A 25,309-nucleotide genomic window follows, 5' to 3' on the forward strand; every position below is an offset into this window, starting at 1 on the left:
CAGTTTTCCTGGTGATATTATAAGAATAGAAAATTCTGCCAAGGTATAAAGATGATTTAAATTCTTTTATCTTTCACGTCAAGGGATGCCATTTATATTGGGAGAGAACATTTGTAATGCCTCTTTTCTGCTTTTGCGCTTTTATGTTATCTGAAAGATAATTTATTTAGGGCACCATATGTATCACTATTATTAACACATATTCAGTTACTAATTAAAATATTCACTTATTGAATGATAGAACTTTACAAGATCGAGATTTTATTATTTTCACCGAATGATAACTTTATTTAATTATAATACATTAACCTACTAAGCACCAAATTGCAACTAGCAGTATTACAAACTTAAATTGTTTATTTTCTTATTGTAAGTGGTACATTTAAATGGAAAAGAGGTAAAAATTAAATGGTTTTGTTTTTTGGAAACTTTTAGAAGGGTGTATTCGCATGAATACAGAAGCCACTTAGAGGTGACAAATTTTAAAGCTCTATCTTTGTATGTACACTGTTTAGAAGCAGATTTTACATTGCCGGAGTACTATCGCATGACAAATCGCACAAAGTAATTGTTCCTCGAATTTCTGAAGATAGTGGCCAAACACACCATTCGCCTGAGCTGGCACTGTTGAGGAAGAATGGCGGCTTTTACTTGGTTTTGCATGAAGGAAATAGTATGTTGCTAGATCGCGCCAAGTTACAACTGGTTCATATGATCATTGTGACTAGAATATGTCAACGCTAGGCACTAGCTGTAGCCATTTCTAAAATATAAATAAATATAACCCCTTTTGTTATTTAATAGCAATTCTGTAGAGAGATATGGATATGGATTGGTCAGGTTCATTTACTCCACCTACTCTTTGATAATATTTTAGGAATATCAAAGAATTTAAATGAAACTAATATTTTTCGGATATACTACGCGTGCTTTATTTTTTGTTAAAACTACACTACCATGATCACGGTTGCTGAAAATTAACCGAAACGTCGGGAGTATGTAGTTTGTAGTATATCGGAAAAATATTAGTTTCATTTAAATGAATAAAACTCGCGAAAGTCTTAGATCTCAATATCAAGGAATACCAACGTCGACTCTTTCGCGTTTAATAGGACACCATCTCTTTAGGACGCCTAGTGGTTCAATTTCGTGGTAATTAGTTATCATCGTACCATCACTGTTATCTTTGCATCTAACCAGCAATAATTAATTTGTTCTGTCGGATCTATAGCCATATATTCGGGGGAAATTTCTTTTTCCTCTTTTTACGGACTATGCCAGTCGCACAATATCCAAGCTTTCGCAATTCAACTAAATGATCGTAACCAGAAATAAAATTGTCAATGAAGACTGTGATTTGTATGATTGGTTTGTTGTTTTTAGAGTAGTTTTTTGACACCTCTTGATCCAAGAGGCTTGTTGCACGTATTCGTCATATTGAGCCTCTTTTTTTGGATCTACCACAAAAGTCTTTCTAGGTGTTATAGAATAATTTGATGTAAATCTACGCGTATACCTTCCTGTTTATTACGTCAAAGTCGCTTATTGGCCAATGATTCATCCGCAATGATATTATCATCCTAAGAGTAATTGTTACGTACAAGACTTCAATAGCCCCAGAAAAGTGTCGAGGCAGTGAATTAGTCACAAAATTTTCATCAAGCTCTTCCCCTTCGTCCGTTACGACGCATAGAGGTTGTGGTATAATGGCTACATCATAATCGACATCAGCGTCACTATCTTCCAAAACAGCTTGCACACCTTCTTCTTACCCTTGTAGTTGTTGATAGTCGTAAAACGTTTGGAAGTCATTGTTACTAGACCGGAAACAAAATAAAAATTTGTCATATATGGATGTTGCCGCTGTATTTGATCGAGTACAGAATATTTATTTCAATAAATTTTCATCAATACTTACAATTTACTTATTTACCTACTATGAATAGTTTTATACAATAATTATTACAAAATAGAAATATTTGATTTGAATGAACTAGACATTACTTTTAGGTATCGTAAATAATATTAAGGTAGACTTACCTACAGCGGCGGGATGTATTGTCAATATACAATATTGCCTTCGACAAAATATCAAATCTACCCTCATAAAATCTCAATACATAAAATAAAAAATAAAAGAAGATATTAAATTACCTGCAGAAACTTATTTTATTGTTCCCATATAAAAGCTAGAAACAAAAACTAACTTGAAAACGAATAAAAAACTTTTGAGTGTATTAGATATTTTTATGTAATTTTAAAATTACGTTACACAAATGTATAACAAATATCCTAACAGTTGATGTCTCCTCGCATGTTATTGAAGATAAAAACACTCAACATTCATTGCCCTTCACATGTTATAGGCATTTTGTTCGTAACAACTTCTTTATCTTGAAGCTGAAAACATTTTTTTGCCGTTTCCGCAACATAATATACGATGAGACATTTATTTGAATGATACTCGCTTATTTATTCTGCTTTCAACTATGATATCTGAAGATTATATAATTTATTTGAAAGGTGTATCTTAATCTTATATATTTTATATACTCTACGATCGCTAAATACATAATTGATATTGTATAACTGATTTTTTTTTACTTCATTTTCTTTCTTGTTTGAAATTAATAAAAGAGAAACAAATGATCGTGCATTGTTAAATATTCTTATCACTAAATTGTTTTGCTATCAACTATCTGATTTAGTAAAGGAAACGCATCGTTGAGCGTTGTCAAAACTATAATCATGATGTCGAGGAACAGGGGACGCAATGGACCATTCTACAATTTTCTGATATTATACAAAGTCATCCTTAGAGCTGTCAATTTAGGATAAAATTATATCAATTTTATAAAATATAATCGGAAATATTGTAGTATTAATTTGGTCCGCTTATAAAGTTAATTTAATACGAACTGAGCATATTCTGATAACATAAAGACTCGTAGTCTGGAGATGATGTCGAGGAGAATAGTTCGTTCTACAATTTTAATTGAAATAAATCAAACAGAAATTACTTAAAACCAGTCTGTTAATACACTAAGTTGTATCAGGCAACTTTGAATCACTAACAGCAATCTTGCTTGGATTTCATAAATAGACACGTAATTTAAATAAGGTAGAAATAAATTTTTGGATACAACAGTTTCGTAAGTCAGGGATTAGTGACCTAATCCCAGATGAGAATCCAGTTGTAATATCTGTTTCATCTTGGTACTCATTATAATCTAATAACTTAGGCGGAATATCTTAAAAGAGTAGAATTGCCCACCATTGTCATCGACATTGACACGCTTATAATGCCTGGATTATTTGTTCTCCTGCTTCACCTATGCGGAATACCGAAGGGATATTATGTTGGTAACGTTTAGGTAAATTATACCATATATACATTAGTGTCACCTGTAAGAGTTTCTCTAATTGCAGTGAATATTTGGACGAACAGGTAAGCAATTTAAGTATATTGGCGAAATCGCCCCTTTCTTTTTATTTTGACACAAAATATTCGTATAACATGCAGATAAAACCTATGAATAATATAATATGATATAGAAAATATTTTGTGGTAATGTTTTTAAAAAAATATTAAGCTAAGTTTACACGGTACATTGAAATTTTTACTTTGATTAACTTATTTTTATGCCAATTGAATTGAATGCCTCTTTAGGTTATAAAAAAATATTCGTTCTATATTCTATTTCAAATACGAAAAGCTTACTTGCGTTTGTTTTTTTTATACTCAGTAGATATCAGTCTTCCAAAGATGCCAGTCACATATCTCAAAGATGATTTATGTACGAAAAATTAAATTACTTTTTGAATAAGACGACTTTACTTTATCCTAGTATTTGCAGGCCATTATAAAGGATTCTGGTTTTTTCCGACAGTCACTTGGATTTTCTTAAAAGTTGTTCATATTCGCTTCTTGTCATAAGAATCAATAAGAAAAAAGGAGATAAAGAGTTTTTCATCATTGACTCATTCCAAGTGAGATTTTATTATAACATCACGCCATCTTGGAAATTGTTTTTTTTATTCCCAATTGCATTTTGTTAATAACATGAAGATAATATGTTTATGGCCAACGGTTAACCACAAATCGGTCATGTATTGAATTACCACATTTTTCATTATTAAAATATTTCAGTTTTTGAATTCTAAGTATAATCAAACATTTCTCCTCCTGACTTTTCTTATCATTCATTGTTATATACATTTTTTTCAAAAACTGTTCATACTTTTTATTGCTGTTCAACGCCATCTAGTATTTAATAGATAGTTGGCGTTAGTAACTTAGCACTTTTAAATGTTTCTGTTCCGAAATAGATGGCGCTTAACGTAATTTATTTTGTATTAGTATTATAAGCCTTATTTTAATCATATTACACTATTACATTCTAAGCTAGCTACTTTTAAGCATCTTTTAGTTGAGTTAACTTAAAAATTCTACACCATTGATTAAGAGTTCTGTTCTGGTTACACTAGTAAGTAAATCTATTTATTATACATATCACTTATAAGCGGTATATTGAAAAATAGCATATGTTTTAAAATTTAAACCCTCAATGGAACCAAAAATATGTTTTAAAGATAAATAAAATTATTCCTTTGTCATTTTTTTAATACGTTGAAATTAAATCTGTCTTTTGACTTAATAAAAATGCTATTTGTAGAGATTCTACATATACTAAGTCTTTAGCAAAGTAAAATACCAATATTTTAGACATGATATATCTGACTAATTGGATGTGTTCCTTTCTATCATTTATTTGCTTTCTAATCAATGCATACCATTATTGCACATAAAGTCTAGTACAATAACAAACAATAAAAGTTTAATGTACAGGGCCACGAGTAGCCAATTATTAGTAAGTCACGAGATCACTTCAGATGTATAACGACCTATAACAAAACTGTTTGGGATGAATGTGGCGATAAACATTATTCATATAAATAATTCTTTTCCAATAGTAAAGTAATTTGGGACTTTTTCAAGAATTATTATAATTGTTAAAGAGCTTCTTGTTACTTAAATATTTTTTGTATTTTATTTACAGGTCAACCATTTTATTCTAAAAAAATAATCTTTTTTTCTTATAATGTCATCTGTTTTTAGCCAATTACAGTACAAAAGTTATATATTATACGAAGAGATCCAAAGTTTTATGTATAAATATTATATATTTATTATGTAACGTTCTAAAAATCGTTTAACATCTTCATTTTCTATGTTGCTATATATTATTCAAGACCCATCATTAAAACAAAATTTTATACAATTACGTATACGTCAATGTAGTTATGCTTTATTTTTAGGAGAATTCACGAAAAGAAAGAACACCAAATCGTCTAAACAGTTATCGAACACCCTAAAAAAATGTTATGTAATACAAAAGTAAACGACCATTGTTAATAAATCTGAAACACTTCCTGCAACGTCAGTGGAACAATTGATAGTAAACTGTAATAGCAGAGGGTATTACGATGTTGTCCTCGGCATAAACAATTTAAACCATATATCATATACATATAGAGAGACAGAGAGAGAGAGATGAACATAATTTTATTCCACTCTTATAATATTTCTTGAATTTTCATTTATAATAGAGCAATGTCGCGTAAAATTAGGCTACTCTCAGACAAAGTTTTTTTCCCTCCTGGATGTGTCTAGAAAGACACATCTTCCATGAATGCGAGTCATTCCGAAAACTTAAGTCCTGTCTCTCAAGGGCTTTCTCGGGAGCTTAATTGGTGAATAAAATAAATCCAGTCGAAACCTGCTATTGAAATGGTAAGAACAGTCCTTCTGATAACATAGTTGCACTAAAAATCCAAGTTTATATTTTTATCATTGGATCAATGCTCTTCTTACTACAAGTGTCACCCAAAATGTGTAAATAGTGAGAGATGAACTGCCTTTTCAAAATATCTATGTACTTTTAACTTTAATTAGAGTGTTTTTAGCATAACAGTACTGTCACTGTCTTAAAAACGGAACCTGAGAAGGTCGTAACAAAGGTTATGCTATCCACATTATTGATAAATATATATAATATACTTAGATCACAATACGGTACAAACTGATTCAACAAAATAGGCTCTCAACAGTCGTCAAAAAAATTTGTGCTTTAAATGGCCTCTAGCAAAGTCTCAAACAGAAAACGAACTGTTGAAAATTTTAAAATTTCCCTCAGACTTATTTGAACTCAAAGTTTATTAAGGCTCACACGAAACATTTTACACGAGTACTTAGGCTTGACATTTAGGTTTTTAATTACTTTCTTCTGTGTAGAAAATCTTTGGTTTGAGTTTATCAATTATATATTATGTCATTTATATTTTTGCACTACTAGAAGTCAATGAACTCTGGGGACTAAATTTTTCATAATTTTTATCTCCATACTTTAAAATTTTGTGGACACCAATGACCTCCGTAGAGCTATATAAATTTCATCTGTCCTCCAAATACTATGAGTCTTGGCCTTAAATGTATTTTGTCATAGCGGAGTATTTTCTGGTTGGTCTTGGATTTTGGATTTATGTATTAGTACTTTTTAAGCAAACGAAAATCACTGCTGGACTACTGCGATAAAAGCATAGCAATTTAGACTACGATTATCTCTCCTGATATACGATATTTAAAATAACCCTTAAAAGTGTAGTAACTGTTTCGTCTGGCATATATCTCACTATTTCAACTCGGAGCTAAAATGCCTTGTTGAAAGTCTATTATATTTCAAGCTATTTACTTTTTTTCAAGTAGACCTGTAATAAACATATGTCTTTAATAACGAATATGGTTTTGCAACCCAAGCCAATGTATACGTCCCAAAGAAACTTATCCCATTACATAAACTAAATAATATTTGTTTTAAAGAATCATAATTAAATAGACTATTATAATGAATATTTTTGATATTTTTTTTTATTAATTAAAATGAAATTAACCCGCATTTTATATGTTCATTTTAACCCTTGCTCCTGAAATTTTAAGTGTCATAATAATTCATCTCGTTCATAGTATCTGAATATGTTATTAATTATAATGAGAGATAACAATTTTATTTAACACACTCAATATGTATTCCATGGCATTGAACATATTCAGTCATTATATAATCTCAAAAAAATATATATTTTATAAAAATCTAAAATTTTATCTCTTCGTATAATATTACAAACAAAATTTGATGTATACAAGTAAAAAGGAAATAATGAACGATCTACTTGAATATCATTAAATTTATAATCGTCTTGAATATTGGTGTTATCAAATAAAGGATTTATATAATATATATATGTATATACATATATATACATATATATATTATATATACATATATATATTATATATATATATATATATATATAAATTAATAAATTGCACCAATAACCAATACAACAATAAAACACCAATAACGTGCAGAGATTAAAATAGCCTTGCACTTGGTTCAGTCTTTTAGTTGCCAAATGCACTTGTGAGACATCATTACGAACGAGATATGGTTTACGACATGTAATAAATGGAATGAAAAATGTATTGAGATTTCTGGTGTCAATCAAAGTTTATTTTTAATTACGTAAATCGAAGTGACTGCCTGATATTTTTCCGTTTTTGTTAGACTTTATTCAGTTAGTATTTGGCATTTCGTGAAAGAAACAACATTTAAGTAGTGTAAAAGTGATTGTGTTTTTCAACTTGGAAGTGAATTAAATCGGTCAAAATTAAACAAATAAAGGGTATGTTTGTTCCAATGTCATTTATTAGAAAAATATATACTTTGTTTTTAAGTGTTAAAAATATTACAAAAAAAGTTGAGGTAACAATGTACAAGATCGTTGTCGTTTATACAAATAATTGAATATAATTTTAATTCGAATTTCTTCAGATTGTTTTTAAACATGTTCAGTACACGATCCACCAGTAGTCATTTTTTTACAATTAAAGGTATTTTTTGTATTACATCTTACATACTTAAGTTCTCGGCTTCAAAAAAACTATTCAAAACATTGAACACGAAGGCATACACTACTTTAACTGAAAAGATGTTTAAAAAACTTTTGTTTTATGAACATACCAATACTTGTACGTGATCGAGGTTGCTGTGAAGAAAACGAAACATCTGTTTTAAATGTCCACGCAAACATCTTACATATCATTATCTGTGGTTGTTTTTGAAGTTGTGTGTTTGTCTTCTGTTATGCAAATGACAGTACGTTAGTGAATTCCAAAAGAACAGTAACATTCAAGACAATGAAACAATGTTCAATAATTCGGTATGAAACTTTGCAATGTTAATATTTTGTTCTACAGGACTTTGTCTCTTCAAAATAGTTCCTATTATTATTTTTAAAAATACTAAAACATATGTCCCCCCTCCGAAGTGTTATGTCAAGTTATCCTATATTTAGTTAATATATAAAAAATAAGTACATTGCTATATACGCATTCAGTTTGTTTTCAGGCATAATAATAAAAACGTTTTATATCTTTGAGTTAATGAATTAACAATTTTGTCTAAATACTAATAGATATAACGTAATAATCATCTTCTTCCCTTAATAATTCACGTTGAGTTGTCCCAAGTCATGAGAAAAATTACAGCCAACTGCGCATGTCACAATCAATCAAAGTAACTAGTTTAATTCCTTTATCATGTGCTGACCTCAATGTGAAAAGTTTAAAAATAACCTCCGTCTTCCGACAAAGACGCAATACCTTTAATGTAATAAGAAACAATAGAAATTTAATAAAACTAAGTAAATGAAAGACAATCGATGTATGCGCGCGCATCTTCATGCATGGCTTCTCAGTTGCACTAGGAAAGGTTTTACCGTCGACTCTTATAACGATTTTCATTACATTACTACTTAAGGATTGCAAACAGCATAGCCATGGTTGGTGGTGCAGTAATGGAAACCTCTCTGTATAACAAAAAGCGTCAAGTGGATACAACAGTTCTAGAAATAGAAGTGCATCTACACGTTAAGGTAGATGTAGTATAAGTTCACTGAAAAGGGATGCATTTAGTGAAATTGCAAATGCGCCAAAAGCATATCGATCTATTCCTGAAAGAAGTGTATTGTTTTGTAATAAGTTGTGAAATTGTGTTGATATTTGAAAACAATAAAATAGTGAAAATGAATAGTCCATAAAATATGAGTCAACTAATATTTAGGTGTATGTAAAATAGCAAATAAAATAAACTTAAGTATCAAGAAGAAAGTGCAAGATTTATAGGTCCAGTTACCTGGACCAAAGGGTTGCACTGCTCCTGTAATGGAGAAAAGTGGCCGTTTTTCAGAGTACCTGTTCGTGAAGATGGGCCCAGGCGATAGGGGCCCGAAGACCACAGAGGATCGATCAGCACCCATTGATCATTCCGGCGTCAAAAAATGGCTTTTAGACAATACCATGCTCGTAGTTACATTGGCGGGTGTTATAACTGGAATTGCTATTGGTAAATGTCCTACTTCTCTATACATAATTTAGGTTTAATTTCATAAAGAAATATTTGATCTTTTGTATTCTATTGATGGTTTGTATAATAAATAATAATAATTTATAATTTTTATAGGTTTTGGTCTTCGCCCCTACCACCTAGGTCCAGATGCATTGATGATAATATCATATCCAGGAGAGTTATTTATGAGATTATTAAAGCTAATGATTTTGCCTCTTATCATTGCTAGTCTCATTGCTGGCTCAGCAAGCCTTAACGCTAAGATGAGCGGTAAAATTGCAATTCGGACACTACTTTACTTTATACTAACCTCAATGTTTAATGCATTCCTCGGTATACTTTTGTCAGTTATGATTCATCCAGGGAAGCCGGAGTTAAAAGACGACTTTGGTACGTCTTTTGAAAATAAAAGAGACCATAGCATTCTGGACAGTCTGCTTGATATTGGCAGGTTCGTAATAAAATGTAAATAATTTTTTTTATAGGTATACTTTAATATAACTAACTCCGTCAACGTTATAGGATATGTTTTTTTTTTTATACAGATAATATTATTTTTCACAGAAACATTTTTCCGGACAATATTGTTCAAGCTGCATTCCAACAAGCACATACAGTATATGCGGAACCGAAGACATTATTTGCTAAAAATGCGACTGAAAATGGCACTGAGCCAGTTCTTGTTCGTGATATTAGCTACAGGTTATTAATAAAATTTTCAACTTAGTTATATTGTAATAATATTAATTTTTATATTTAAATTTAGAACATATGGATAATTTTTGTTTTGTTTTCTGATTTCTCATACAACTTTTCCATTTCAGATCTGGTACAAACACTTTGGGCTTAGTATTTTTCTGTCTTGTATTTGGAAGTTTGTTAGGGACACTTGGGCCGAAAGGCAAAGTTGTTATTGACTTCTTCCAAGCCATCTTTGAAGTAATTATGAAAATGGTCACTGGTGTAATGTGGTTCACTCCTGTTGGGGTCAGTAGCGTGATAGCTGGAAAGATTCTTGGTGTAAGCAATGTTGGTAAGTAGTATTTGTAAAGTTTATGAAAAGTTCAAGGTTCAAAAAAGTTATTTATTTTTATTAAAAATGTCTTTCAGGCCAAGTTATGTCCCAACTAGCGTGGTTTATCGCAACAGTCGCAGTTGGGATATTTCTTTACCAACTTATAGTTATGCAGTTAATCTATTTTATTTTCTTAAGAAGAAACCCGTATAAGTTCTATTGGGGACTATCTCAAGCCATGCTTACCGCGTCAGCTACGGCTTCCACGTGAGTATTTTATGAAATAATTTAACCTATTGAAGATATTTCTACGTACCTATAAAATTTCTTACAGCTTCGTTTAAACTGATTAAGATGATTATTGATTCATTTGGATACGATTTGCAGGGTAGGAAGGAAGCATACTTCTTTATTATTGTATTATTTTACTTAATTATTGTCATCAATTCATTTCCCCTTTTTATCATAAGTTTTGACTTACATCTAGGAGATATGGTTTCAATTATTTTCAATGCAAAAACTTATTTTCAAAACAGATGCCATTAGCCGTATTAATGTTTTTTGGAAATAAATTATAAGACTAATCGCTTTGGATTCAAAGGAAAATTCTTTCTCAGGGCTGCAGCTCTCCCAGTAACCTTCCGTGCTATGGAAGGTCCGTTGAACATTGATTCACGCATCACTCGTTTCGTCCTTCCTATCGGTTGTAATATAAACATGGATGGCACAGCATTATTTCTGGCCGTTGCTAGCGTCTTCGTATGTCAGATGAACAATTTGCACCTTGGATTCGCCCAACTAGCTACTATATTGTAAGTAATTATATTTGAAAAAAAAAGATAATTTTGCGACTCAACGCCGTGTGTTGACACGGAATATTTTTTATTGATATAAATAAAACAAAGAAGTGGTAAGCATTCGTCATCCTGTAGGTAACTTTAAGGAATCTATTATTTTTAGTTTAATATCTAACTGCTATTTTCGATTATCCATACAATAAATTTAGCCCAATAATAGTTATATGAGGAAACCTAGACTTTTAATTTCAAATTATTAGTTTGAAATGAATGATGCGTCTTGAAAAAGCGTGGTGGTTAATGCTCTAGTCTTCTCCGTGTGAGAAGAGGCCTTTGCTCAGCAGTGGGCTCCTATAGGCTGATGATGATGATAATGAAATAATATCTTTCTCTCTTATGCAGCAGTTTCATTAACAGATTATCTATACATTTTTGCAGTCTAACATCGACGGCAGCGTCAGTGTCTTCGGCTTCAGTGCCGTCCGCAGCGATGGTGCTGTTATTAGTCGTTTTAGCGGCGGTTGACGCACCGACACACGATGTATCTCTGCTATTCGCTGTGGATTGGCTTGTGTATGACTATATAACTTTCAATTAAAAACTAAATTAATTTGTATTTTCCTAATACCTTTGAACTTAGTATTCAAAAATATATGAAATTAACTTTTTGTGTGTAGTATACGTCGAATTCAGTTAACAAAACTCATGAATTTAAAAAATTATAATAGCAAAAGTCATGAATTATTTATATTTTAGTGACCGCATCCGAACGACAAACAACATGCTTGGAGATTGCTACGCTGCGGCTGTTGTAGAGAAACTTTCCAAAAACGAACTCATGGCCTGTGATGCTGCTTCTATGGTAATGTTTTGAATCTTTTATAAATCTTTTTAATTCCTTAAAACTTTGCAATGTAGACAAACAATACAGAAATGTAATGTAAAATTTATAGAAGTTTGTAGAAGTAAAATTTGTAGAAATTGTAAAATTGTGAAATTTGTAGAAGTTTAGTAGAAAGCTACTTACTTTTTATTTTATTTTACATTAAACGTCAATTTTTAGGTCACAAACTGTCAAATACAGAAAACTAAAAACAAAAATAACAATGGTTTTAATTTTTTGAAGCAGTTATTTTGAGATAGTGATTTCTTTTTTAGAATTCAACATGATATGTGACCAAATTAGTAAAAGGGTTCTACTGATTATAAAATATACAAGCAACAAAAAAGTCACCTCATATTATTGCTATATTAAAAATAAAAATTAATTTATTTCAAATTTTTCAGGACCAATCTCTTCCCAATGGTTTGCCGACATCAAACACTGAGCTAGAAATAGGTATAGTAACGCCCGGGGACAAGTCTATAGCATCGGACGATGTTATTATTGATATGCATTTACATAATACTAATAGATTATAGATCCTGTTTTATAAGGGCCTTTACGTTAGACTGTCATTTAGACTACTATTCTCATTGTAAACTGTTAAGAATATAATATGTTAGGCATTTGTAACTGTTTTAGATTTAACTAAGATTTGAAAGTTTTCTAAGTCAGTTTTGGACATTCGTAAGCTTATAAACGTATCCTTAGTAACAGTTTTGATTGTCTTTGTTACGTTAGAATAATTTTCATTCATAACAAATCAACGAAGAGTATGTAAACTGTCAGATTTGACAAAATGAGCGACAGTATTAATAGTAATAGTATGAAAATAACAATTAATAGTGTCACATTCTTACGAGTATACCTTTAAAACTGTGTTTTGACATGTGTTTTTTTCGGTGAGATATTATTATTTATGTCTAGTTGTAGGCATTTATTTAATATGTAAGCACGTACACTGGCATCTCCTAGCTAGTTTTGTAAACACTGTATTTATTGTCAATTTGGTTAGTATTATATAAATATGAAAATTATTTAACCTCCCTATATACTTGTATATTGGTACTTCTATAACTTTGAACAACTATCGGGATATGTTATAATTGGTGCTAAATTTATCAAATTATAATTTAATTTTTGTATCTGTTTGATAATAACCGTAATTCACTCGTATGACGTAGTTTTAGATCCAACTGTGATATCGGGTCTGTTGTGTTCTCGGTCTCTCGATACGGAGACAGTAGCAGGTACTATCATAACGACCTAAATACATATAATATAGGGTCTTCACTATTTTTCAATTGAAAATAAAACCAATATCAAATTGTACATTTTGTTTATTTTTGTGTAAACATCTCAGACAGTCGTTTATTCTTAAGAAAATATATTTACAATACTTCAACTCCATCTAAAATAATTTGTCAATGTTAATATTTAACAAAAGTAGGTAATGCTCATTACGGAAGATTGCGAAAATACCAAATAACTAATAAAATACAAATTATTTTAAATGAGGTTATTCATTTTAGGAGTTTTCGATACTTAAACGAAAATCACAGTACATATACGTCTACTAATAATTCCTGTTACCAACATGGAGAGTATAGAAATATCTTAATGTTTTTTATAACAATGAATTGAGTGTTTTTTTTTTATTTCTTTTTATTCTATTATGAATAAAGGATATTCAATAGTCAAGTAAAGCTTACAGTTAAATGGGGATACCTAAAGTAGTCTTATAGCTTACAGTAAAGCTGTTTCGTTTGTGCTACAAATATCATTAACATGGCAGTCTTCATTTAATTCTTTACAAGGCACTAGACTATACATTATAATATATACAATTAAAGTTATAACCCGAATGAAGACATTATTTACATTTACCGTAAAATCGGTAATAGGCACTTATAATCACTTTGAGCACATTATCAAATGAAGTAAAATACAAACAAAAACATGCACAAAATGACGTTAATTTAAAGAACTAATCCGATTACATCGGCATTAAATAAATACTATTACATCAATACTTATAAGGCAAACAGTCGTGTATCAATATGATATATACAAATTATAATTATTTAATACAAAATTTTAAACACATAACTACATTCTAATCGTTGAGTGAGGTGGTTTTCTACTTCCCGGTGCTGGTGGCAAGCCTGGCCCTACCAAGGGTGACATTGATGGTGAACGTGTAGCTAGTGGTGATAATGAAGGTGAAAAAGATGGGGACATTGCAGCCGCTGCTGAAAAACCACCAGAAACATCATGGCTAATAGGTGACCTAGGCAACAGGTGTTGTGGTTGTCTACATGACAACGAAGGAGCCGGGCAACTTCTTGGCGCTACCGTCGTTAATAACGGAGGAGGAACACTTTTTCCTCCAGATATAGAAGTTCCTTTACTTTTAGCACTTGAAGTACCACTATTTCCACTTTGTAATGAGACAGCATCATCCTTAAGTCTAGCAATTTCTGAGAATACATGAGCTAATGGTTGATATTGGGGTCCCCAATCGAGTAAGTAATCCCAATTATAACTACCGGTTAATTCTTCTTCTGAGTGGACAATAGAACTTAAACTACCCGTCATAGATGGTCCGGCTGTAGGTACAGCTGTATTTTCACCAGCTGCGCTTGAAAAAGCTCCTAACGCCATTGCTCTATCGACAGCTGCACTAGTTTCATCGGCACTACTGGCCCTTTCACTTCCAGTGACTTCATTTAATTTAGCATATATTAAATTGGTAATATCATTTTCATGTGCTCCATCTTCATCAAATATATGCATAGAGTCTATAGCACCATGGTGAAGCATAGTCTCTTTATTACCAACATTATCGTTTCTCCTCGATGACGTTGAAGCACCTCCACCGGTCCCTGTATCAACAATTCCTAGTCTAGCAAGATATTCTTGAGTGTTATGTACAGAAACATCTGAAAGGTTATCGTCATCAACGCCGCCGACTTGTCTATGAATACCAGACTCTCTCTGAAGGGGACCTTCGTTAATCATTCTTATTTCTTCATCTTCCCCGTCTTCGCCATCTTCAGCTGACCCTCGCCCACTAGAACCTGACTGATCTGACCCGGAAAGTTCAGAAGTAGTTGCTGCACCAGAATTTGAACTTGCCGTGTGTGCTCCGTATGGTGGTATTTCGTCATATTTTGGAGGTGCAAATTGATTAGCAGAAGTAACGGGACCAGTATTTCTTATGGGTATGGTGTCAAAAGCACTTGGATCCACATAGCTATTTGTAGCCCCGACTCCTTCTGAATTCAGCCCAGGCTTATTAACTTTTTTATGTCTTTTGTTTTTCATATGTAAAAACAAAAATGCAGCAGCGAATATAATAATTATAAATATAAATGCAATGAGTAATCCCAATGCCCAATCTGATAATCCACTGCTCTGTGATACGGATGTATCATTTACCATATTAGGATGATCAGAAACTATTGCTAATGGATCTAATAATATCTCTACGGCAGTTTTGTTCGTTAAGGAGCCTTGTCTTCCAGAACTAGCGGTAATAACCAAACTTATAGATTTGTCTGAACCAAACAAGCTTTGAACTGAATCCACCTTCTTCTTTAAAATGATGACACCCGTAGTTCTGTTAATTTTGAAGTATGAATGTGAAGTTGATAATTGATATACTATTCGACCATCAATTCCTTTATCTTTGTCTGTTGCTGTTGCTTGTCCAATGATATATCCAGCTGGCAATGAACCAGACTTTGGCACTCCAAAGTTGTATGTCTTCTGTGTAAACTGAGGATAAAATTCATCGTGGCTCTCTACATCAATTCTTACTTTTACGGATGAGCTTTTACCACCCAGATCGGAAGCTTTAATAGAAAACTCGTATTTATTTTTCTGTTCGTAATCGAAGACCGCGTTAGTATTAACAAGTCCAGTAACTGGGTCTATTTGAAACATTTTCCAAGAATCGTCATTTCTATTGTAATTACTAGACATTGGTTCTATAGAGTAATTTAATATGCCATATTTGCCTTTGTCTAAATCGGTAGCTCTGGCCGTGAATACCGAAGTTCCTACTCGCTCATTTTCACCTATTGTTTCGAAATATTCACTTACGGGAAACGTTGGTGTATTATCGTTTTCATCAAGAATTTGAACCTTAATAAAAACCGCGTTGCAAAGACATGGGGTACCTAAATCACACGCAACAATTATAAGCTTGTGTTTAGATTTCCCAGTGTCATAATCAAGTGACTTATTTACTGTTAGTGATCCAGTTGTAGGGTGTATATAAAACAAGTTATTATCATCTCCGGATGTAATATTAAATACAACAGCGGAATTAGGTGTTCCATATAAGTCAGCATCGTTAATCGTTAACTGAGTTAACGTATGACCAATTTTGACATCCTCGCTTACAGAAAGGTCGAAGTCACTTGTAGAAAATACAGGTGCGTTATCATTGGCGTCTGTAACAGTAACGTAAATCGTTATAGACGATTTGTTTTGACTGTATGACATAATTTTTCCTTTTTCAACAGCGGCTAGACCGATAATGTAGGAATCTTGTGTTTCTCTATCCAATCTATTCACCAAAACCAAAGTCCCTTCCGATGTTACGTCGAACATGTCTCCTTCGTTACCAGATATTATATGGAAGTCGAGATTATATTTCTTTAAAATATCATTAATTCCGCCAATTTGAAGAAGTGTTGATCCTTTTTCAGAGTCTTCACTAACTGAGATTCTGAAAATTTAATTTATTTTTTTAATACATTTACTTTATAAACCACTAACACTATGAACTTTTGATTGCCTATATTCGGTTATTTAGTGTAGTCTATTGGAAATTATTTTATTTTGTTACAAATAAATTACAACAGAAAATGTATTATAAATAACAAAAACTGCAATACGTTTATATGTATCACATTTTTATAAGATAAATTTATTCTTAACTTGCTGCTAAATTAATAGTGGATATCGTAATTTCAGAAATATTATTTTAGAAATACCTGTATGTGTCCTGTGCGATAAATGGTTTGATTTCGGATGAAGCCCCAGTACTTATTCGAAACGATGCCACAGCGCTTCTATTCGGCTTGCCGTGGTCTGTGGCTATAACAGGTATTTGCTTATCCCTCTTACTTCCTGGTAAGGCACTATAATTGACAAATAGAACTCCTGTCTCAGCATCAATATAATAACCAGGGGTTGGATCAAGAATACTGTAAGTAATCTTGCCATTCTCTTCACTGTCTATATCTTTTGCACTGACGCAACCTATCTCTAAGATTCCGCTGCCTTCTGTAAAAAATAAACGAATTGCTGTGATTTATTGAATTCGAAGATAATGTTCAACTAATTGTTTTTAAATAAATGTTTGAAAATAGTTCCGATAATATGTTATTATAGTTATGATTTAAATGATATTTTGATACACTTATTACAATTGTAAATCTATATAACTTTTCAAATAATATGTTATTTATAGTTACCGGGTAAAACTCTATTGTAGGTTATGTCGTCAAATACGGGTGTGTTATCGTTGATATCAGTTATTTTTATTGTCAGCGTAGTTCTAGCAACGTGCTCGCCATCCGAAGCGCTTATATTGACTTCATATACTTTTTTGTTCTCGTAATCTAGTGGCCTATTCAAAACAATCTTTCCGCTATATCTATCTATAGAAAAAGTGTTATCTCCATCAACAATTGCATACTTTAGAGCTGGGTATGTGTCAACATCGTTTGCCGTAACAGATGTAAGCACCGAGCCGACTTCCGTTCCTGTAAAATAACAACAAAGTAAATAAAAAAGTTATACACGCAGACGCTCCGCTGCCACTTTAAAGATTCACAAAATAAAATTCTCTAAAATAAAACTCGACGGCAGTACAATGATATAAAAACAAAGAAACAAAAAGAGAGGGAACCGTTGGTCGGGAGGCTCTGGTGAAACATGCACTCGAAAAAAATGTAATACCGTCCAATAAATATTGATCCTAAAGGAGTCTCTTTTATTTAATCTCGGCGTTGGAATCAAAAAGTCGCAATGTAAGGCAGCCGCGGAGTCGGGAATACAAATTATGTAAAATGCCTCTCTCTTTGTAAAACGCTTTTTGTTCTACCAATTTATATCGAAATATCGATAGGCCGCCTTATAGCAATTTAAAGACGAATAATAAAGTAGGAAAGAAAACTAAAACAAACCTTCTGATACAGAAATGACATTTGGCGGTGGGAATGTTGGTTGATTGTCATTTATATCCACAACGTTGATACGTAGAGTGGCGGTACCGGTCATTTGAGGGTTCCCTTCATCCGTCGCTATGACAGTCAGCTTATAGGTCTCGCGGATTTCACGATCCAAAACGATGTTAGTTTTAACTGAACTCGAGAAAGCAGGTTCAATTATAAAAGCGTTATCGTGATTTCCATCTACGATATGATAAAGTATTCGAGCATTTGCTCCACGATCCCCGTCTTTTGCTGATAGTTGTACCACAAATTCACCTTTTGTATTTCCTTCAAGTACATTTGCTATATATTGTTGCTGTGTAAATCTTGGCGCGTGGTCGTTTTGATCCAAAAGATTTACTATTACTTGGCAGTACCCATATAAGGCAGGAGAACCTTCTGTTCGAGCAACCACTACAAGTTTCCTAGTTGGTCCCGGATAGGATTCGTAATCTAGATTAGCTGAATTATTTACTCTTATGACACCAGTGTTAGAGTCAATTTCAAACTCGTACTGATCATTACCATTGCCGAATTCATAAATAATCCTTTGACGCCTACCGTCACTGCGTAACGCTGTTACTTGTAAAATTTCCTTTCCATATGCAGAACCTTCTTCTAGCGTTATGTTATATGTATTATTTTGAAAGGTCAAGCTTGGATTTTGATCATTATAATCTCCAACCCTAATCTCTATGAGACCTACAGAACTCTGGGGTGGACTTCCTTTATCTTTAGCCATTACTTTAAGATGTATAAGTTTACCATTTTCACTGGCTAGACTTTGTGTAGCAGTCAAAATTCCTGTAGTTGGATTTATCCTAAATTTATTGCTGGATGTATCCAAGAGTTCATAAAGTATTTCGGCATTGATTCCTATATCATTGTCAGTTGCAGAAACTCGCAGCAAACTTTGACCGGGCGGGGTTAATGTGGCCATTTGTTCTCTAAAAGGATATTTGGTGAATATAGGTTTGTTATCATTTACATCGTTGATTATTACTTCTACCGAAACTCTTTGTGATCTAGCTATATAGCGTCCTTGATCGGTGGCAACAGCCTCAAAATGATAAATACTTGTTTTCTCCCGGTCAAAATAACTGAAAAAATATATATTTGTTAATTCGTTAATTAAAATTTTTTGAACGATTGTAAATAAGCTTATTATTTTTAATTAAATTATATGTTTAAACAAGAACTTACCCTGTGGTATAAATTACGCCACTTTTATTGTCAATCCTAAATAATCCTTGACTCTCATTAGCAAGAGAATAGACAATGCGTTTATTGAATCCCAAATCAGCATCTGTTGCCCTAACTTTTATAATAGATGTATCGATGGGTGCATCTTCAGGAATAGTGGCGGAATAATGACCAGTATCAAATACGGGATCATTGTCATTTTGATCTTCTACCATAACTGTTAAATTGCAAGCTCCTTGTAAGGCCACTGGAGAGCCATGATCATACGCAACAATTGTTAAATCATATTTTGCCTGCGTTTCGCGATCTAACGTTTTGGCTGTTAGTTTCCCGGTTGTAGCATCAATTGTGAATTTATTTCCATTGTTACCAGATGAGATGCTGTACGTGATAACGCCATTAGCTCCTATATCTTTATCTGTAGCTGTTACAGTGTGTATTACTTCTGGTTCATTGTTTTCTGGTACAGTTAAAGTATAACAAGAGCCAATTTTGAATGACGGTGAATTATCATTAACATCCAATACATTCACAGATACAGTTGCAACATCAAAATTGGCTGTCGATTGAAAAGTACTCGAATCAGTAACATACACTGGAAATATGTATTGATCCGCTTCTTCTCTGTCTATTTTAGTTTTAACAGTAACAGTACCAAGACGTTCGTCGATTGAAAATTTATCTCCAGCCATACTTGTTGGTATCATGAAATTTAGGGCACCTATAACAATTTATTTATTAATAACATTCTTAAAGACTCTTAATGAATAAATGGATTACATAATAAAATATATTTTAAAAAACATTTACCTGTATTTCCTCGAGATGATTTAGCTGAAAGTCTTGTTACAAAACTACCAGGACGAATGTCTTCACTGATATTAGCTCTATAATAGGAATCGGTAAATCTCGGTGGGACATTCGTTGACTCTTGTAGAGTTAATAACAAACTCATGTGGCTTTGCCTTGGGAAAGGGACCCCATGATCAGATGCTGTCAGATTAAGCTTATAGGCTCCTGGCCTCACCTTTGATATATCAGAAGAAAATTTGTTTGTCAAAGTCAACTTTCCTGTATCATATTCCATAGAAAAATAAGCATAATCGTTGCCTCCAGATATGTAATACGATAGTCTCCCATTCTCCCCGGAATCACTATCGACCGCCAAGGCTTGATAAAGGGTACCGGATAAAGTGTTTAATGTTACCGATACTTTATCCGCCGATACAAAGGTAGGAGTATTGTCATTAGCATCCAGAACAGAAATATGAACCGTCGCAGAAGTTACTAATCTTTCAGAAATGTTAGTTGCAAGGTCTGTAGCTTCAACAACCAACCAATATTCTTTTAATATCTCAAAATCGAGATGAGAATTTAAAGTAAGGGTGCCAGTAAGGGAATCTAAGTTGAAAACATTATTTGAAACAGGTTGTGATGAAATTATATGAAAATTTAATTCTCCATTTGAACCCGAATCAGCATCTTTTGCGGAAAAATTGTAAATAGTAGAACCAATATTTGTTATCTCTGATATATCTATGTTTATGGGGTCCTCGTGCCACTCAGGAGCATTATCATTAACGTCGACTATTTCGATCCGTATTGCTACAGCACTACTTTGAGGATTATTTGTAGCCGATGTATCTAAAGCTCTCACTTCGAGTCTATATTCATCCTGTATTTCTCTGTCTAATTTCCTCGCAACGACCAAAGAACCTGTTCTTCTGTCTATTTCAAAGGTGCCGGGTAAGTGGTCAGATGTAAGAGGCATAAGTAAATATGATATCTGTTTTTCTTCATCATTACTAATAATGTTGTCGTTTATGTCGCTATCACAGCATACAACTTTACCTACTACGTGACCGACTTCTGCATCTTCTCTTACCTGTAAAATAATTATTTTATTTCTGAGATTGCTTCATTATTTGTTTATAAGTATATATGTAAGTGATAAAAAAGTTACATATTAACCTTAAAAGTCAAACTGGAACTTGTAAATGTTGGACGATTATCATTCAAGTCCAAAACTTCAACTTTTAACTGTCTTACTGTTTGCCTTGGTGGATTTCCGCCATCTGTTGCTGCTACAGTTAGTCGATAAATTGATCTTTCTTCATGGTCCAATACTAAAACACATATAATGTTAAGAAACTGATTCCTCTTGCGTTTATTTTTAACTGAAATACATTTTTTTTCTTACCAGTGCTTGTTTTTATAACACCTGTATTTGAATCAATAACGAATACTCCAAATCCATCCATATCTCTTTCATTTAAAATGGAGTATAATACAGAGGCATTAATACCGTTATCTCTATCTATAGCTTTGACTCTGGCAACTTCTGCACCTGGTTGTTGTTCTTCCCTCACACTAACTACATCTTCTCTTGGATCTATTATTTCAGGAGAGTTGTCATTAACATCTGTTACTTTAATCGTCACTGGAACACGAACCGACTTGGGCAATGTCCCCTGATCTCTTGCTTCAGCAAAAAGTAAATAAGTATTTTTGTATTCTCTATCTAAAACTTCTTTCGCTGTAATAACACCTGCAACAAAAATATCATCTCGTTATAAATTAAAAAAGTATGTAGATTATTTTTAGTTACAATAGATTTTTTAAATTATAAAATTAGGTACTAGACATTGAAATCAAATATATTTAAAAAAAAAATCTAAAATTCGTTATTCATAAAAAGATCGTTCAATACGAATTGAATAATTATGATTCATGCATTCCTTATTAGGAACCTTAAATCTTCGTGACAGAAAATGGGAAGGACGATCATTGTGAATTTGTGTATCTTATAGAAAATTAATCTTTATTCTGTTCGAACGTGAGCAGTTATTTCCAGAGACGGATGAAAGCTGTCAAAGGATAATAAGATGTGTCTGGGCCGTCGTAATGAGCAATGACAATGCGAGCCCCGGGAAAAAGTTATTTTTCCCGAGTAAACAATGAATCCAAGTTTTGATTTCAATAATATAACATAAGAATGTATTTTATAGGCGGATACATAAAAATTATATGTTTAAAAATGTTATAGGATTTTAATATAACAAGTATCAACAACTTTTTATTGGAGTATGTTATGTAATAATTGTGTTTTCCACAAACAAGTCATTCATATATTCGTATACGTCTTTTCTCTACTCGCTTGTGTAAGATTTATTTTGGAAAAAGTGGTATATACATTGGCCTAATTGTTAAAACCTAAGGGTCCTCTAGATACATTTATAACATGAACATTAAACAGTCGACGACAGACGAGACAGGCGTGGTGGGGAGAGTAATAAAACTTATGAGAGAATGGCGAGGCTCCTACATAGCAATATTTTAATAATAGTTAATGGCGGGTCACGGCAAATGTGCATGCAGCGACATTTATAACTTTAAATTGACACTCATTAATTCATAGTCGCTGTCTCATGTAATGGTTATATGTATAAGAAGTCAACATAAAAATATAAATTGCATTTATTGTTTTATATTTAAAGATGTCCCTGAAGGCCTATAAATCAACGGCAAATACTGTTTATAAAATGTAGTAAATATTCATCATGATAAACTATCGAAAGTTATCTTGTATAAATAACATTTCAAGTTTATTGAATTAATGTGAATAGAAATACGCTTTATGTTACTACTATGAGAAATAACATCTTCTAGAAGACATTGAAAATTATATTTACGTGATTTTAGTGAAGAATCCAAATTTATGACCTCAATGTTGAAATTGCCAAGTAATTGGCACTAACAATTGATTTAAGTGTCTAAATTCTCCGTCAAATACCATCGTTAAAGTGCCGACGACGTATAAAACAAACAAGTCAGGAGCGATTATGTACATAAGAGGTCGCCCGCCGAAAAAGCACCTGTTGAAATCTGAATTCCCTATCAGTAGGACCGACTGCATACAGTTGTCATTGGCAATGATTTATTTCCAGTTGGAGCTGGATCGCTAAAGATGCGCTAACTAGCTTCGGGGTGTCGATCTCTGATAAGCCAAATTGAGATGGAACACCGCACCATTGATCAGTCAGTTAAGGCGATAACTACCCCCATCTTTTATTGCTCCATATCGAAATTCAGATTTCCATCGTAAACCGGCCATGAAGTCTTATGAACAGGCCCTACCCGCTTTATATACTTAATAAAATTTCACCTCTAATGGGATCAGATATATTTAAAATAAATTGGGTTTATAAAATATATATCAATAAAAAATATGAGAACTAAAATTGTAATTTAAAACTACGCAATGTTCATGAAAAGATCGACAAACAATAACTATAGACTGCTCCCTATTTCTTTAAATTGTGCAGGTATTAATGCAGTTTTGTTTGTTCAAGTATATTTATTTAGTCGATGAGTCTTAAGTCACAACATACTTTGGGTTTTAATTTTCAAAGGCACCGACAGCGTAAACAAAGCTGAGTGGTTAGCGGCAGGGATAATTCTTGCAGAGATCAAATACTAGTGAGGATGCTCCACTCGATAAAATCAAGTTAACGTTCATTGTTTTAAAGTCAAATGTTGTTAAATAAAACGTTCTGCCCTAATGGCAATTGTGGTAAGGGGTATGATGTAAAACAGATAATTAAAAAAGTATAAACAGACTGACCACTACTATAAAAAATATATCTCGCTTTACTATTGAGTGTGATTCGAAAGAAAATATTATATAGAATTAAATTATAAATACCTGTAGAGGGATTGACAACGAAACTGGTATTAGATGGAAACAGGCTGTATTTAATAACAGCATTGTCCCCTATATCAGCGTCAGTGGCTGAGATTTTTCCTACGAAAGCACCAACTTTTTGATTTTCCTCAACGAGAAATTCATAAGAAGCCTGCGAGAACGCTGGATCATTATCATTAGCATCCACAACATTGACAATAAGGCTTGCAGTCGTTGACAGCGGTGGGATACCATTGTCTGTTGCTATTATTGTCATTTTGTGTTTAGCTATCGACTCTCTATCGAGTGCCTTAGCGAGGTAAACCCAACCCGTACTAGGCTGGACTTTGAAATGCTCTTCGTTTGTATTATTCTCTGATACCACGCGATAGGTTATGCGAGCATTGTTACCAGTATCCTTGTCTATAGCTTGTACTTCTAATATCTGAAAAGAATTTTTTTCTTTTACATTGGTATACATTTTTAACCTTAACACATACATACATATTTGTAACATATGAAACTAATATTGAATAAAGTGGTACAACAAGAAATTATGTAACTTATATTTATATTATAAATGATCAAAATAATGTCTCAAATAAATCTCTCTTATTTCTTGTAGAAAAAAAAACTTATTATGAGGCGATCCCAGTATACACACCCCGACTTTAAGTGTATTATAGAATATAAAAAAATATACAATATTAATCCTATTTCGAGTCTGGTGTTGAGAAGTTCTCACCTTAGTTTTAACAGCATCTGATTCTAAGACATTAGCGGTATAAGTGTCGTGCTCGAATACTGGACTGTTGTCATTAATGTCTTGGACATCAACGACAAGAGTCAGGTTAGCACTGAGCTGAGGATTCCCACTGTCTTGAGCTGATATTATTACTGTGTGACGTACAAGATTTTCGTAATCCAATAATCTGCAACAAATTACAATATTATAAAAGGTTTAAAAAAAGAAACGAAAAATAATTTTCATATCTTTTTTTGACTTCTAAGCTAGTAATATTAATCAATA

At 32.5% G+C, this 25,309-nt stretch overlaps 2 protein-coding genes across 7 annotated transcripts in view; one reads left to right on the forward strand and one right to left on the reverse strand.

The window, feature by feature from the left end:
• The first annotated feature begins 7,465 nt into the window (after positions 1-7,465).
• Positions 7,466-13,494, forward strand: LOC116768853 (excitatory amino acid transporter). Of its 6 annotated transcripts, none has more exons than XM_061524449.1 (10): positions 7,466-7,743; positions 8,880-9,464; positions 9,582-9,918; positions 10,032-10,169; positions 10,292-10,500; positions 10,578-10,749; positions 11,100-11,294; positions 11,718-11,852; positions 12,036-12,141; positions 12,567-13,494. In XM_061524449.1, exons 2-10 carry the CDS (start codon positions 9,284-9,286, stop codon positions 12,699-12,701), a joined length of 1,608 nt encoding a protein of 535 aa, XP_061380433.1. In that variant the 5' UTR covers positions 7,466-7,743; positions 8,880-9,283; the 3' UTR covers positions 12,702-13,494. The 6 variants fall into 6 exon arrangements, with proteins under 6 accessions (XP_061380433.1, XP_032515596.1, XP_061380445.1 ...); XM_032659705.2 differs by having other exon boundaries at positions 7,467-7,743; positions 9,309-9,464; XM_061524461.1 differs by lacking the exon at positions 7,466-7,743 and adding an exon at positions 7,990-8,280 and having other exon boundaries at positions 9,309-9,464.
• LOC116768854 (protein dachsous) overlaps positions 13,487-25,309 on the reverse strand; it is a 132,494-nt gene continuing 120,671 nt past the window's right edge. The window contains exons 7-16 of the mRNA XM_032659707.2: positions 25,025-25,211; positions 24,301-24,724; positions 21,796-22,143; positions 21,567-21,721; positions 20,406-21,480; positions 19,596-20,316; positions 18,366-19,492; positions 17,652-17,942; positions 17,169-17,460; positions 13,487-16,900 (exon numbers count right to left, since the gene is read on the reverse strand). Of these exons, the coding sequence (XP_032515598.2) occupies positions 14,272-16,900; positions 17,169-17,460; positions 17,652-17,942; positions 18,366-19,492; positions 19,596-20,316; positions 20,406-21,480; positions 21,567-21,721; positions 21,796-22,143; positions 24,301-24,724; positions 25,025-25,211 (7,249 nt within the window). The 3' untranslated portion in view covers positions 13,487-14,271. The remainder of the gene's footprint in view (positions 16,901-17,168; positions 17,461-17,651; positions 17,943-18,365; positions 19,493-19,595; positions 20,317-20,405; positions 21,481-21,566; positions 21,722-21,795; positions 22,144-24,300; positions 24,725-25,024; positions 25,212-25,309) is intronic.

Source organism: Danaus plexippus, chromosome 4, assembly GCF_018135715.1.
Source record: "Danaus plexippus chromosome 4, MEX_DaPlex, whole genome shotgun sequence".
Lineage (NCBI taxonomy): Eukaryota > Metazoa > Arthropoda > Insecta > Lepidoptera > Nymphalidae > Danaus > Danaus plexippus.

Bases quoted from the DNA above. Each gene is read 5' to 3' on its own strand.
- LOC116768853 (XM_061524449.1), top strand. From the start codon at position 9,284: ATGGAGAAAAGTGGCCGTTTTTCAGAGTACCTGTTCGTGAAGATGGGC. The intron at 11,853-12,035 runs GTATGACTATAT...TTTATATTTTAG, and splicing joins TTCGCTGTGGATTGGCTTGT to TGACCGCATCCGAACGACAA. The intron at 12,142-12,566 runs GTAATGTTTTGA...CAAATTTTTCAG, and splicing joins CCTGTGATGCTGCTTCTATG to GACCAATCTCTTCCCAATGG.